We start from the raw sequence: 14,047 nt of genomic DNA, 5'->3' as shown, positions 1-14,047 counted from the left end.
GTACTACCCCCAGTTTAGCTCTAATTAGAGCACCCAGGGTTTGTCTTCAGGCCCATGGCATCAAACCCCATGTCAAAGGTCTGGGGGTATTGACTTTTGACATGACCTCTTCTTGGCCCCTTCACAGTCCCTTTTCACCTTTGGAGCCCAATGAAATACCCATCATTTGCACTCTCATCTCCCTGTAGGCCCTCAGCCCTCCTCACTTTGGCCAAGCCAACTGCCTTCCCTTCCTGCCCTCAGGGTTGGCATAGGCTCCCCTCCGCACCATCGCGGAGACCCCTGCTATCCTGATGCCCTCCTTACCCTTGGAATGAGAACAGTACCTGCAGCATGAGGCCTCATATACCTCAGGAAAGCTGGTGGTGCATAGCCATTGATGTGGACTCTGAATCACAAGGAGAAATTCTGCTCCTCTAACTACAGCTCCTCTAACTACAGTTTTTATTTTGTGTGTTGTGTATTTGTCCTTGTCCCTTATGCTGTTTTAGTGCTTCATTTCTCCCAGTGTGTCCCAATCAATTCATCACTTGTGAGCTCCTCGAGGAACAGGGTCTGTACCTAATTCCCACCTATATGCTCTTTCCCAGCACACACTTAGGACAGTGCTCTGCACACAGTAAATACTTAAACAATATTGTAGTTACTAGGGACTGACTGCAGCCAAACCTAAGGCTTTTCAGTATGGACCTCCCTCCCTCCCATCCCACTTGCCCATCCCACTTGAAGATCAGCTTGGCAAACTTGGGCTAAGAGGTGTCCCCCCGTGGAAGGGTGTCTACCAAGACCCCAAACCCAGCCAGAGTGGCTGTTGGGGTACAAATAATAATAATAATAATGGTATTTGTTAAGCACTTACTATGTGCAAAGCACTGTTCTAAGCGCTGGGGTGGATACAAGGTAATCAGGTTGTCCCACGTGGGGCTCACAGTCTTAATCCCCATTTTACAGATGAGGTAACCGAGGCACAGAGAAGTTGAGTGACTTGCCCCAAGTCACACAGCTGATACGTGGCAGAGCTGGGATTAGAACCCATGACCTCTGACTCCCAAACCTGAGTTCTTGCCACTAAGCCACGCTGCTTCTCTACATGCAACCGAAGGTCAGGGCACCGACCCTGCCCGCCCTCAAGCCCAATTCTCCTTTGCACCCTGACCTCACCCTGATGGAAGGACTCAAACATGCCTTTTTCCAGGGTAATGGTCCACCGTGCTTGTGGACCTTGCAGTCAAAGGGCAGACCCTGGCCTGGAGAGGACAGCCCCTGCGTGCTGGGCTCGGTCCACCTCTCAGGATGTTGGAGGATTGGGTGGGGAGGGGGTCTCTGAGACACTCGGTCAACTTGATCCAGAGAGGGTCTGGGTGGCAGCTGGCCCCCAAGTGCTGGCCACCTCCCGATCCTTTCCCAAGAAGCAACTCCAGGCCCCTGCTGTGTAGAGCTCCAGGTGACTCTGTGGGGCTGGAACCTGCCAACTGGTTCCCAGGCTCCCCCATGGGGCTGCACCCCAAATTGCCTGAGGGCACAAAGCAGTCCCCGGAAGAGGGGCCCAAAGCTCACAGACTCCGCAGGCCCGCCAAGCCGCCCGGGATGCTCGGGGCCCCGGCTCGCCCCAGGGGAGCCCTTTGGGACCAGACGCGGGGGGGCTTAGAGACAGTCAGGGCAGACTGAGACATGTGCCATGCGCTATGCCCTGGATGCCAGTTATCATGTGCCATGTGTTGTGGGCCTTATGCCATGTGCCACGAGTCTGGTCTTCGATTCCTGGGGAGGGTGCAAATGAACCGGCCATTAATGACATAGAAACAGGCCCTCTCACCCCGACTCACGCCTTAGTCCCTTTGCCCCATCTCTCTCAGCTGTCAGGCTCTACCTTCCTTCTTCCTTCCCCCTTCCCTCTCTTTGTCCCCGCTTCTTGCCACTAAGGCCAACCAGCATCCACTGCGCCTCGGTGCATCAGGTCGGAGGGAGGGCCGAGACCCATGGCAGAGCCAGCACCCAGGAGGATGGCAAACAGGAGAGGAAGCAGCATGGCCTAGTGGATAGAGCATAGGCTTGGGATTCAGAAGGACCTGGGTTTTAAACTCTGCTCCATCACTTGTCTCTGTGACGTCAGGCAAGTCACTTCACTTCTCTGGGCCTCAGTTCCCTCCTCTGTAAAATGGCAAATAAGATCATGAGCCCCATGTGGGAGAGGTACTATGTCCAACCTGATTACCTTGTATCTACCCTAGCGCTTAGAATAGTGCTAGACACATGGTGAGCGCTTAAATACCATTATCATCATCATCAAGACAGTGCTTGAAGTATCAGTAAAACTCTGCTAACTCTTGCTGATTTGGGCCAACCCGAGAAAATGGATTATTTCTTGCTGGTGCCATGAGACTCTGTGTTCCTCTCCTCCCGAGGTGGACCTCACTGGCAGGCGGCCCCAAAGGGTAACAGGGTCTGGTCCGAATGTGCAGTGTTGCTGGGCCACGTTGCCTGGAGAGTAACATTCCAAACGGGCCGGTTATCAGCGGGGTGGCGGGCTCGGGAGAGGGCAGGCACACGCACACCCACATGCAAATGGGCGGAGTGCGCCGGCCCCTCGTTATCTCTCCCGGCGCCTTGCATTCCGGACTACACGTGGGCCCTGAGCTCTCGGGATGGTTGACGTGCTTTCCCTTTTCGATGGAGATAGGGCTGAGCCAGTGTGGGACAGAATTTGAGGCCTTGAGTCCCACCCTCTGTCTGGCTCCTCAAGGCCTGCTCCCCCCTATTCCCTATCCTCACCCCCAGGTCCCACTCCCATCGACCTGGCTCCTGCCGCCAAGACCGGCTCTCACCCTCCTGGTCTGAAGGGAAACTGTGGAGACACCGGAGGGGACCCTGCTATTTCCACAGACGATCACCACGGGAACAGGGACCCAATTTGCATCTTAACAAGTCTGCACCTAGTGAAATAGCAGGCAGATAACCAGTACAGACGCCGAAACAACTTGTCCCGGACAGGCATGCACTGTGGGGAGGAGGGGCGGGGAGAGGATGGGGGATTGCTGGTGCCTCATGGCTCCATCTGTGCCTCGACAAACATTCGGGACCCCAGTGCGCTCAAGACAGAAGCCTCTCGTGGGACAGGTGGCTTGGGCAGTGTCGGTTTTGCCGACTGGCTGGCCGCCCTCGATGCTCCGACAGAGCAATACGCCAAGGAGGCGAGGGAACCTTTTGTGGGCAAGGTGGGGGAAGAGCTTTTGAATTTATCCTCTGGCAACAACATCTGCCTCCGCCCCCAGCAAACATCCCAGATCCCTTGGTCTCTCCAAACCCTGGGAGAGTCAGAACCATGGTCAAGCCATCTCTGCTCTTCCTTTCCTCTTTTCCCACTTTCTTTTGTGTTGCCCTGACATGCTCCCTTTATTCATCCCCCCTCCCATCCCCACAGCACTTATGTCCATATCTGTCATTTACTTATTTATTTATATTAATGTCTTATCTTGTATATTAATGCCCCACCTGAGACCACAGTCTAACTAGGAGGGAGAATAGATGTAAGTGCTCAATCTTTTTGATTAATTAACCCCCCATTTTATAGCTGAGGAAACTGAGGCCCAGAAAAGTTAAGTGACTTGCTCAAGGTCACACTACAGGTAGCAGAGTCGGGATTAGAACCCAGATCGTCTGTCTCCGAGGCCCTTGTGAGTCATAGGCAACCATGCTCCTCATCTTAACAAGAGGGCCACTTCTCGGGACATTATGAAGGTGGTGCCAGGGAAAATCTTTCCAAAATGGCCACCAAAGATGCACAATGTCCTAGGGGCAGGTGGTGCTGCGGCCCAGTCCCAGCCTTCTGCTCCTTCTGACATTAAGTACGCGCAGTGACCATATCCTCTACTGTGAATCGACACATTATCGTGGCAGGAGCTTTTGTGTATGCTGATGAAGCTTAGAGCTATGCCGTATTGGGTTATCCATAACAGAAATGTCTAAGCCAAAGCAGCGGGTGAAATTGATTCACCTATGCTGGGCAGCAGCGGCTTGGGAAAGAGTCAAAGGCAGATAATAATAATAATAATGATGATGGCATTTGTTAAACACTTACTATGTGCAAAGCACTGTTCTAAGCGCAGGGGGGATATAAGGTGATCAGGTTGTCCCAAGTGGGGCTCACAGTCTTAATCCCCATTTTACAATTGTAACTCAGGGCCAGAGAAGTCAAGTGACTTGCCCAAAGTCACACAAGAAGCGGAGCCAGGATTTAAACCCATGACCTCTGACTCCCCAGCCCATGCTCTTTCCACTGAGCCACGCTGCTTCTCTACGTTGATCAAAAACCACGGCAGCGACTCAAGCTTTTACTGCATGAAAGAAGGTGATGGTAAACCACTTCAGTATCTGTACCAAGAAAACTCTATGGATACATGTACCAGAACTACTTTATGACAGAAGATGGGATGTTCTGAAGAGGGTGCGTCCATGCAGTTGCTATGGGTTGGAAACTAGTCGTTGGCATTTGAAGAAGAAAGAGGGTCCGTGTCAGCCTTCACTCCACTGAGGATCGGGGGTTGAAGGAGGCAGGGCTGGGCAAGTCCCACATTTGGAGCTCCGGTCCAATTCCCTCCAGTGTGCTTCGCCCCTCACCCTGGGCCGAGGCTGGCAGTCCCACCTGCCCATGGGGTGCCCGGCGCGGGCCCAGTCCGGTCTGTTGCGTGAAAGGCCACTGAATGTGGGGGCTCAGCACCGACTCAAGGCAGTGGGGATGGGTAACTCGTGACTGGAGCTGGTGTGTTCCTACCCAGCAGACATGGTGAGGCTGACGGATCCTTCCACCAGCCCTGGGCATCCCACCGTCCCCCTACCTGGGTTGGGGGTGGGAGCAGGCTGGCCCAGGGTGAGGCTGCTGGAGGGGCAGGGACCTGTGGTCCAGACCCTGGGCGGGCTACAGCCACCACCTCATGGGATGTTCCAGCTGTCCCAGAAGCCTCCTCCCTCCTTTTTCCTCACCTCTCCCTTATCGTTCCCTCCCTTTTCTCATCCTCCTCTCCCCTCCTTCCTCTTTCCCTCCCCTTCCTCCTCTTCCCCGCCCTCCGCCCCAACCTCCTGTCCTCTCCCCTGATCTGCCTTGCACTCCATTCAGTCTGGGGTTGCAGCTTGCAGATTTAAAGCAAGTGGGCATCTTGTCCACAGAGCCCTGGTAACTCACAGTGGGACACCGGTGAATGTGCTGTGTGAGATCATTAGGCTCATTATCATACAGTCGTGGTTTGGGGCTGAAAGAAAAGTGGGGTGTAAAGTGAGGGAAAGGCCAGATCGATGCCCCTTTCTTCAGTGCCTTGCTGTTATCTAATCCTGGATTAAGATAAACAGGTGGAACTCAAATCACAGATACTACCAATAACAGGCACTGTGAGAGCCCAAGTCTGTTACATAACATAGCTGTGCTCTGATGAGCATCAGAGGGACATGTGCAAAGCTTTTGGTCAAGCTGTTAAGGATTTCTTATTTGTGCATCTTTTAACTTTTAATTGTTTAAATTCATCTTGTAGTCCTGGTCCATCTTTAACTCTGGGGGTGGGTGCACATAATGATAATAATCATAACAATAACTGTGGGTTTTGTTAAGTGCTTATTATGTGTCAAGCACTGTACTAATCAGGTCCCACATAAGCTCACATTCTGAGGAGGAGGGAGGATATCTACTGAATCTCCATTTTGCAGATGAAGGAACTGAGGCACAGAGAACAGAAGTGACTTGCTCGAGGTCACAAGTCAGAGATGTAGTAGAGCTGGGGTTAGAACTCAGGTCCTCTCTCTTTCCACCAGACCACGCTGCTTTCCTGTTTGTGGCTGCTCCAAGCTTTCTGGTGTCTATTGGAAATCTGGGGCTGGGCAGAACATGGGTCTGACCCAAGGGGTTTCTGATGGGGGTCCACAAGGTTCAAGAACACAGTTTTTTAGATAGACCCCAGAGGAGGATCAAGAAAATGTGGCTTTGAAGCGCAAAGGGAGGGATTAGACATGGGGGGAGGGTGCAAGGGGTGGGGGCTCAATTCCAGGCCCAGCCAGATTTTACCCATCCCAGGACCCCAGGGAGGGAAACAGAACTCCTGAGCTCCCCTTCTGGAGGGAATGAGTTAGACTCCCCCAACCCTTGGGTGGGGATTTCCTGACCCCTGATCCACCCCATCACGGCCCAACGAGCAGAGCTGGAACCCCCTCCCATCCCCCACCCCCCAAAGGTGGAGGGAGACGGCTGAGCCCTGCACGGTTTATGGTTTTATTTTCATATATAAAAAGATAGTCAAAATCGTACTTTCTAGATTATTCCTACAGAGCCGGGGGCCAGCCGGGCGGCCCCTTGGGCAAAAAACACATTCATCCCGAGTAGCTCTGGGAGAGACTGTGAGGGAACTGGCAAATCTCCACTGGCCAATTCAGCCCCCCTAGATCTCATTTCTCCAATGGCCACAGGAAAAGCCACACATCACTCCCAATGAGCTTGGACACAGTGTCCGCCTCACCCGCTGCATCCACGTCCTTCCCCAAGCATCGCCATCTCTGCAGGACAACAGTGCTTGGACTCTGCTCTCGGCCATTTCAGAGAGAGAGAGAGAGAGAGAGAGAGAGAGGGGTGTGTGTGTTTGTGTGTGTGTGTGTGTGTTTTATATATACACAGCACACTTTTCAATCCAAAAGGGGTAACAGCAACAAGATTAACTTTCTCTGTAGACTTTTTTCTTCTGTAACAGGGAACTTTAGTATAACTTCTGTTAACTCAGTAGTACAAGCTATCTCTGCTCTACAAAATTTTGCATTTTATAGCTACAAGAGTGAAATATACCCGACCACATTTACATTTCACACATCCTGGCAGACAAACAGTCCCTGACCAAATGGGGACCAAGGAGCCGTTTCTGCCCCTAATGGGGCAGGCGTCCGGGGCGAGCTCAGTTCTGCAGCTGACAATTGATCTCATCCTCGGAGGTTCTGGCCCATTCAAACTGGGAATCCTGAGAAAAACAGGTCCCTGCAAAGTTGGGGTACAGCAGACTGGACTCTTCACACACAAGTGGAGTAAAACAGCATAATGAGATTCAGTTATGCTTCCTAGAATCGACGGACACACACCTCACTATGCTAGACACGTCTTGGAACTCGTAGAACACTTCTTTCTCTTAAATACAGAACAGTCTAGAAAGGAACTGGTGAAATAAATGGGTTTCCCTGGTGGCTCTCTCCTCGGGAGCTCACTGACTCAAGGAGGGGCTTGGAACCACCGTGCCTATGAAAGTCAACTGAAACCAGGCATCAGGTCAAAGATCAGATGCTAAACAGTGTTCTGGGATGGCGTCGGGTGGATTTAAGGGACAGAATGACGGACCACAGGACGCGACCGAGTCTGCAGTTGCTGAGGCCCTCGCTTGGTTCTGCAGTACCAAATGTTTTGCTTCACATCTCTACCAAGTTCCATAAAATAAAAACCAAAGCCACTGGCTTTACAAACATTCCCCTCCCTCCTGGGGGGGATTAATACTTCCAAAAAGATTTACCTAAGAAAACCCACCGGGAATTCCCCACTTTGTCTCCACGCCAGGACACCGAGATCTACTAAATAGATGAAGATGGATTATCATCCTGCCATCCACCACCCATCTGTTCACTGCTGCTGCTCCGTCACCCAGGTGCTGTCCCCCTACTTCCGATCTCTCAGTCACCTGGATTCTGTGACCTGCCCCCATCCCTGGGGTTATTCGGGACAGGTAGGGAGGCTGGTCTTTGGCCACCAATGCATTTCTGGTTCAAGAGGTTTTCTCAAGGACCAGAATTGCGGCCTTCCCATCCCATCACTCTCAAACTGGGGCCAGGTTGGAGATACGAGTGGCCGTTTGGGGCCTGGGCATGGGAACGTCGGGAGTGACCGGCAGACATGGGGCAAGATGGTTTTCTGGAGCCTGAGAGTTTCTTGCAATGCCGAAGAGGAATGTTTACAGCTTCGACGTCACCCCCAGACACTTGTCACAGTGATGCCCCCCCCACCTCCACCCAAGTGACCTGTGGGCCTGCTCACCCCCATCTCTGTCCTCCTCCAAAATTCTGAGACCAGGAAACTGCCAAGAGCTCAGGAAGCCCTTCACAGACCTGGCCTTCCTCATCTCCCGGGAGCCCTGAAGGGCATGGGGTCACTGTTCACTTTGAAACAGCAATGAGTTGAACATGGGGCAAGTCTCCTGTATAGGGGTGGGCTCTACAAAAGGGGGTCTGCGAAGAGCCGGGGCTAACACTGTCACACGAGAGGGAGGTTTGAGGTAATTGGTTCGTAAAATACCTGGCTCATCAACTGCATCTGGTAATTAAGAGCAGGGCGCCAAAAGGGGAGACAGAGACAGAGAAAGGGGGAGGGAAGAGAGATTGAATTTTGCCTGGATTGGAGTCAGAAAAGACCGACAGAAAAGACTCGCTGCCATTGCTTTTGCACAGAAAGAAAAATCTCAAAGGCACGGCCAAATTTGAATCCAGGAGTGGGGACCGTGGGAATGGGGTGGGGAGGATGGTGGGAGGGCGGGCATGGACTGGCCTGCTACTTCATTGTCCAACAGTCTGGCCCCTCCCTCTCCCCATCCCAGATGTCACCATGCCCTCAATCCTGGCCAGAGTGGCAGGACACTTGGGGGCCTCAAGCCAGACTGAGATATCCTTGCGAGTGTAGGTTTTAATGTGGGATTCCCCCGGCCCCCTGATCCTCCAGGCTTGGTTCACTAACAAAGCCCTTTCATTCCGGCCCCCAAAGTGGGTGAAACAAGAAAAGCCACGGCGCTTCGCCTGTCTGCCTCTCACTAGGCTCTCTGGGCCCTGACCCAGGAAGAGGCCATGAGATTGGGGTTCCTGGGGGTCGGCCAGCAATCCCTGGCTCATTCTCCTCCCTGGTGGTGTAGCCCAGCTGATACGGCTGCTTTCTTGACTCTAAACTGGAAACTCTCTGTCTTCCCACGTTTGACTTGCCCCACGGCCCTGCATGCCAAGCTCAACCAGCCATCGCAGCCCACGGGAAAGCATCTATTCCGAGAAAGGTCTGGGCAGCTCTGTCCTGCCATGGGCACTGCCACCCTGCAGCCTGAGGGATGTGGTGTAGCTCTGGGTTGGCTCTGTGCCATGCACTACTGTACCCCCAGGTGTCCTGCGTGTGGCCTGACACAAAAAACAACAACCTTCTCTGGGGATTTGCACCAGGTTTACAAAAATAATCTGTGGTATAAAACAATCTTCACACGGTGATCCATTCTGGCTAGTTTACATAATGAACTATATACACATCCGCACAAACGTGTCCCCCCCCACACACACACACACACACACACACCACACCCTGTACAGGACAGCGTGAGGGGTCCTTGCACCACTATAGCGCCTCCTGCCTGGCAAAGAGTGGGATTGGACAACATTCTCAACCCCCGAACCATTCAGAGTTTGGGCTACCTGCCAGTCGGACCACTTGGCCCTTATGTTGGAGCAGCAGTCACGGTGTAGCCACTCCACCTCCACCACTGTCAGCATCACATCCCGCGCCCCTTACTCACACAACACACAGTGCAGGGAGAGCTGTGCACATGGACTCACATGCATCTCCCCCACCCCCTACAAGACAGCAGACACCCACATATACACACACACACACTCTCTCTCTCCTCATGCCCCTACATTGTCTGCTCGCTTTGGGTGATTCAGGGCCAAACCTACATTTCCAATTTCATCACCCAATAACCAGCCAATCCAGACCTTCCAGGGAAACTTTAAAACCATCACAAGCATGATGCCCAGATGACTGGGTGTTGGGGAGTGGGAGTTGGGAGGCAGCAAAGGAAACAACTGGCCCTTGATGACAGACCTGAGGAGGGAAACCTGGTCCCTGCTCCCACCCTGGGTGAGCGGTCTTTCCATTTATTGATAGTTCACTTGAGTCTCTCGGTCAGTGACCTGAGAGCAAAAACTAAAACCACAACGGTCCCGGTCGCTGGTCAATCAGGGCAGTCGCGGGCCTCTGAATGCTCAATTTCATGGTTAATTAGATTTCAATTTCCTCCGATGTCTAAAGCGGGCCCGTTGCCCTCAAGCTACCTCAGACCGGAGAGCTCCGCTGGCCAAAGCACCCACTGCTCAGACAAGGCAGTCTTGACCCCAGCCCTCTGACCTCCCGTCAGCTCTGGGTCACGTCCAACAGGACCCCGGTCCTTCCTGCCTCAGACGCACAAGGACAGATGTCCATTCTCTTATTTGCGCACCACTGGGTTCCCTGGGCCCAGCTTGGAGGCAGAGGACAGGGTGTATCCTGCCTGCTCATTTGTTGCCAGAGGGAATACTGCTGGAGAGGAGGCGTGGCCTGATGTGGTCTGGCCAAGTTGGGGTTGTGCCCCTTTGGCACTTTGAACCAACATTGAAGCTTCCCAAAGAAACCGCTTACAGAGAGCCACAGTGCTCTTGCCCACCAGTGCCACAAGGGCAGAGACGGAGCAGCTCCTCACCACATCAGTCAGCTGGCACTTTGGGGGAGACAAGCGAGGGGCCCCTAGCTCCGTTGGTGGGCTCCCAGGGGCCGCCATGGCCACCGGATGGCTTCAGCCAGTGGGGCCCAGCGGTTCTGGCTGGGTTTTGGGAAAGAAGGGACACAGAGGCAGTGACGGGGATCTGGCCCAGCTGGGGATGGCTGAGGCAGCTCCTGAAATGGAGGGAGAGTTGCAGTCCCCATGCCTACCCCGTTGCCCATGCCGTGGGGCTGTTGAGAAGTGCCGCCCCTGCATCCATCCGCACCTCCACTTCTGCACACCCAGGTCCCACCCCTCGTTTTGGGCTGGCTGCCGCTCACCAGGGAGAGAACAAGTGTGCATGTTTGGATGGGAGTCCCAGCAGAGAGCGCCGCCTGGCCACCGGGACACTGATCCAGACACCGCCTCCCCCACCCTCATCTCCACACCCAGCGGGAGCCAGAGCGGTCTTGGGGCCAGGGGCGAGTCATATCGTGACACGACATGACATGACATGGCATGAGTCTTGTCACCCAATAAACACGGCCCCTGCACCTGGATACAAGTGTCCTGGTGCCACTGCGTCACGCCACCCAACCGACATGCCAACGACAGCACTTCCTAACAGTCCACAGCTTTTTTTCCATTTTTTCTTTTTTTAAAACCCCCTGGTCATAAAATCCAACTGACGTTAAAATATACTCACTACGAGACAACACAACTAACAAAATAGATAATAAAACTCATACAAGTAGAAAAGTCTGAGGTATTTCTGGTTTTGAGGTGATCTGTGGTCGTGAAGTTTAAATTTTTTTTTTCTTTTCAGCTTAAACCTCGGAAGCCACGGAGCTGTGTTTTCTTTTTCTAAAAACATTGCATGTGTCACAAATTAAAAAAATATCTAGATGTTGAATCAGCAGCATCAAAAACATTCCCTGCCCAGGGTGAGCAGAGGGTGCAGAGAGGGGCAGCTCTCCCAGGATGCACCACAGTAAGATCCAGCTTTATCCGGGGGTAGGGAGAAACGGGGCTGGGAGTGCTACGGTCGGGGTCACCTCACACAGCGTCGAGCTAGACCGGGAACCCCAGGACCTAGGGCCGCCCCCCACTCCGCCCAGGGGAGGGTTCCGCATACTTCCTCTCATTCCCGTTCAGGACGGCCGGGCAGTCTAGAACCATTCCCGCCACAAGCCAACATTCCTGGTTGTCCCGCCCTCGCTTCACCCCTCCTCAGGTGGGCAATGGGACTGTGGTTTTAATTGTCCATCTTCCCCGCTCCCTCAGCCCCCCACCCCCAGTCTGATCCACGGGGGGCCGAGGGGTGCCAGGCTTCCCTAGGGCTGCCTCTGCTCTGCCCCAAAGCTGTACCCTCGACCCCTGAACCGCCACCACCCCGGGCACTGGTTACCTGAGAAGTTAGTGTCAGAACAGCGATATTTGTCCAAATGCTGCCAAGTCCAAATGCCCCCGTCCTAGTTACTCGGGCCCCTCCCCACCCAGCACTGATTGCCCTGGCTGGGCCCAGCTTCTTCAGTACCCCCATCCCTGTGGTCTGTGATCCAGAACACATTCTGGATCTGCGAGAGAAGCCCACCGCTTCCAAAGGTCCGGTCTTGGAAGAGGATAGGATGGGAGAGGAGCCGCAGAGCCCAGTCGGGATGGGAGGCTGGTGGGAGGGAGGGGAAAGGAGAGCTGAAGAAGCTGGTGGAGGGGAGGGGCGAGGAGAGCGATGGGGACCAGTCAGGAGGCAAAGCTGGAGAAGAAGAGCCCGGGGAGGAAGACGTCCAGGGAGAGCCGGATGAGGGAGGCTGTAAGGAAAATTGGGAGGGGAATGGATGGAGAGCCCAGGGGAAAGGCCCACGGGAGAGCTGGTGAGGGAGGTGTTGTTCCTGGGGCAGGTGTGACCCTATAAAACAGTCTCGAATGACCCCTTGGGAGTTTGCGGCAGCCCGCGTTCCACCAGGGGAGGTGTTTTCCTTGTTCCCGGGGATTCTGTGTGGAGGGCAGCAGCCGCCCACTGGGCAGCCAGGGAAACGTGGGGCTGTCGAGGTTCTGAGGTACCAAGCCCCCGCCATTTCCGCCGTCACGGACAGCACCCGGGAGCTCAAGGAGATGTCCGTTGTGTCCAGTACAGTAGAGAAATGTGCTGGTAAAAACCAATCCAACCCCAAAATAAAACCCACCATCATCATCACCATCATTGTCATCATCACCATCATCCCCGATGACGGTGACCAAAAAGTCGAGGTGAAATAGCAGCTGCATTCACGGGTTTGTCGGGCTTGGGGTCGGATCATCCGGTCTCGCCTTTGGGCCCCGGGCCCGGGCTCAGATGCTGGACTCTTTGGCCGGCAAGTCCACATTGGTGACGGACGTGACTATGGAGACCAGGCAGTCCGAGGTGGGGCCGTGGACGGATCTGCGGATCTGGGCAATGCGCTCCTCCACACAACCGGCCGAGAGGCGGGCCTCGGCATCGTGATCCCAGCACTCCTCTATCGTCACGCACAGCTGGGCCAGGCCCTGCCCGAGGACAAAAGGCCCCAAACCCTCAGCCGGGGTTTCCGCTGTGCCTGCTAGGGGATCCCCCTACCTGGGGGATTTGCTGCGGCACAAATGGCCGATGGTGCCTTGGCCTCCCCCTCTCCTGGGGCGCCCCCAACCCAAGCTCTTCTCAGGCTCCTTGAACCAGGGCTGCTTCCTGCCCCACTGTGTGACTGCCCTCCTCTCTTCCCGTCCTCCTCCTCCAAGTCCCGAGATCATTCCTACTTGGACAGTCAGACCTTCCCCCAGCAGCCAATGCGGTGCATGGCTCTTGGCAGGCCCTTGGTCTAGATTAATAATGACAGTAATAATAATATAAATTGCGGTATTTGTTAAGTGCTTATCATATGCCACGCACTGCCTTAAGCACCAGGGAAGATACAAGAAAATTAGTCCCCACATGGGGCTCACAGTCTAAATAGGAGGGAGAACAGGGTTTGAGTCTTCATTTTGCAAAGGAGGGAATTGTGGCACAGAGAAGTCAAGTGATTCTCCCATGGTCACACAGCATACGTGGCAGAGGCAGGATTAGAAACCAGGCCCTCTGCCACGTCCAGGCCGTTTCCACTAGGACACACTGCTTCTCTCTGCTTTACTAGTAATCAGACAGGTAGAACCTTGGTTGAGATTTTCGACTACCGATTGGATGGGAGGCCCCCTTGATTGCAGTTACTGAGTAGTGGCTGAATGAGTGGCCACTGATCAAGGTTACTGATCAGTGATTGGATGGGCAGTCCTTGATTGAGGTTATTGAATAGTGATTTTTTTCTATGTGAAATCCTTGACTGAGGTTACTGATTAGTGATTGTATGCATAAGTCTGAGCACACAGCATTGAGAGGGGGCTCCACCCTGCCCTCTCTGCTCTGGATCTAGAACCAGTCACCTCCCCAATTCTTCTCCCTCCACTGCTGGACTGGTCAGAGCAGAGGTCCGTCAGTCTCTGGGGCAGAGAACCTGAGAGCCTACTGGTTGGGTGCCTCTAAGGAAGCCGGAGGTGGGGCAGGTTCC

The 14,047-nt window shown here is 53.9% G+C and overlaps 1 protein-coding gene across 2 annotated transcripts in view; it reads right to left on the bottom strand.

The window, feature by feature from the left end:
* Positions 1–6,239: 6,239 nt before the first annotated feature.
* ACVR2B (activin A receptor type 2B) overlaps positions 6,240–14,047 on the bottom strand; it is a 36,716-nt gene continuing 28,908 nt past the window's right edge. Inside the window, exons 11-12 of one of the 2 annotated variants that reach the window (XR_003763858.2) lie at positions 12,677–13,016; positions 6,240–6,558 (exon numbers count right to left, since the gene is read on the bottom strand). Coding sequence is in view for 1 of the 2 variants with exons in the window: in XM_029077793.2 (XP_028933626.1) it covers positions 12,822–13,016 (195 nt within the window). In the remaining variant the exon portion in view is untranslated. Of the gene's footprint in view, positions 13,017–14,047 lie in introns of both variants that reach the window. The other variant, XM_029077793.2, reaches the window with a different exon arrangement.

The sequence above is a fragment of the Ornithorhynchus anatinus genome, chromosome 13 (genome assembly GCF_004115215.2).
Source record: "Ornithorhynchus anatinus isolate Pmale09 chromosome 13, mOrnAna1.pri.v4, whole genome shotgun sequence".
In the NCBI taxonomy this organism is placed as follows: Eukaryota; Metazoa; Chordata; class Mammalia; order Monotremata; family Ornithorhynchidae; genus Ornithorhynchus; species Ornithorhynchus anatinus.
This window is presented reverse-complemented; position numbering and strand designations above follow the sequence as displayed.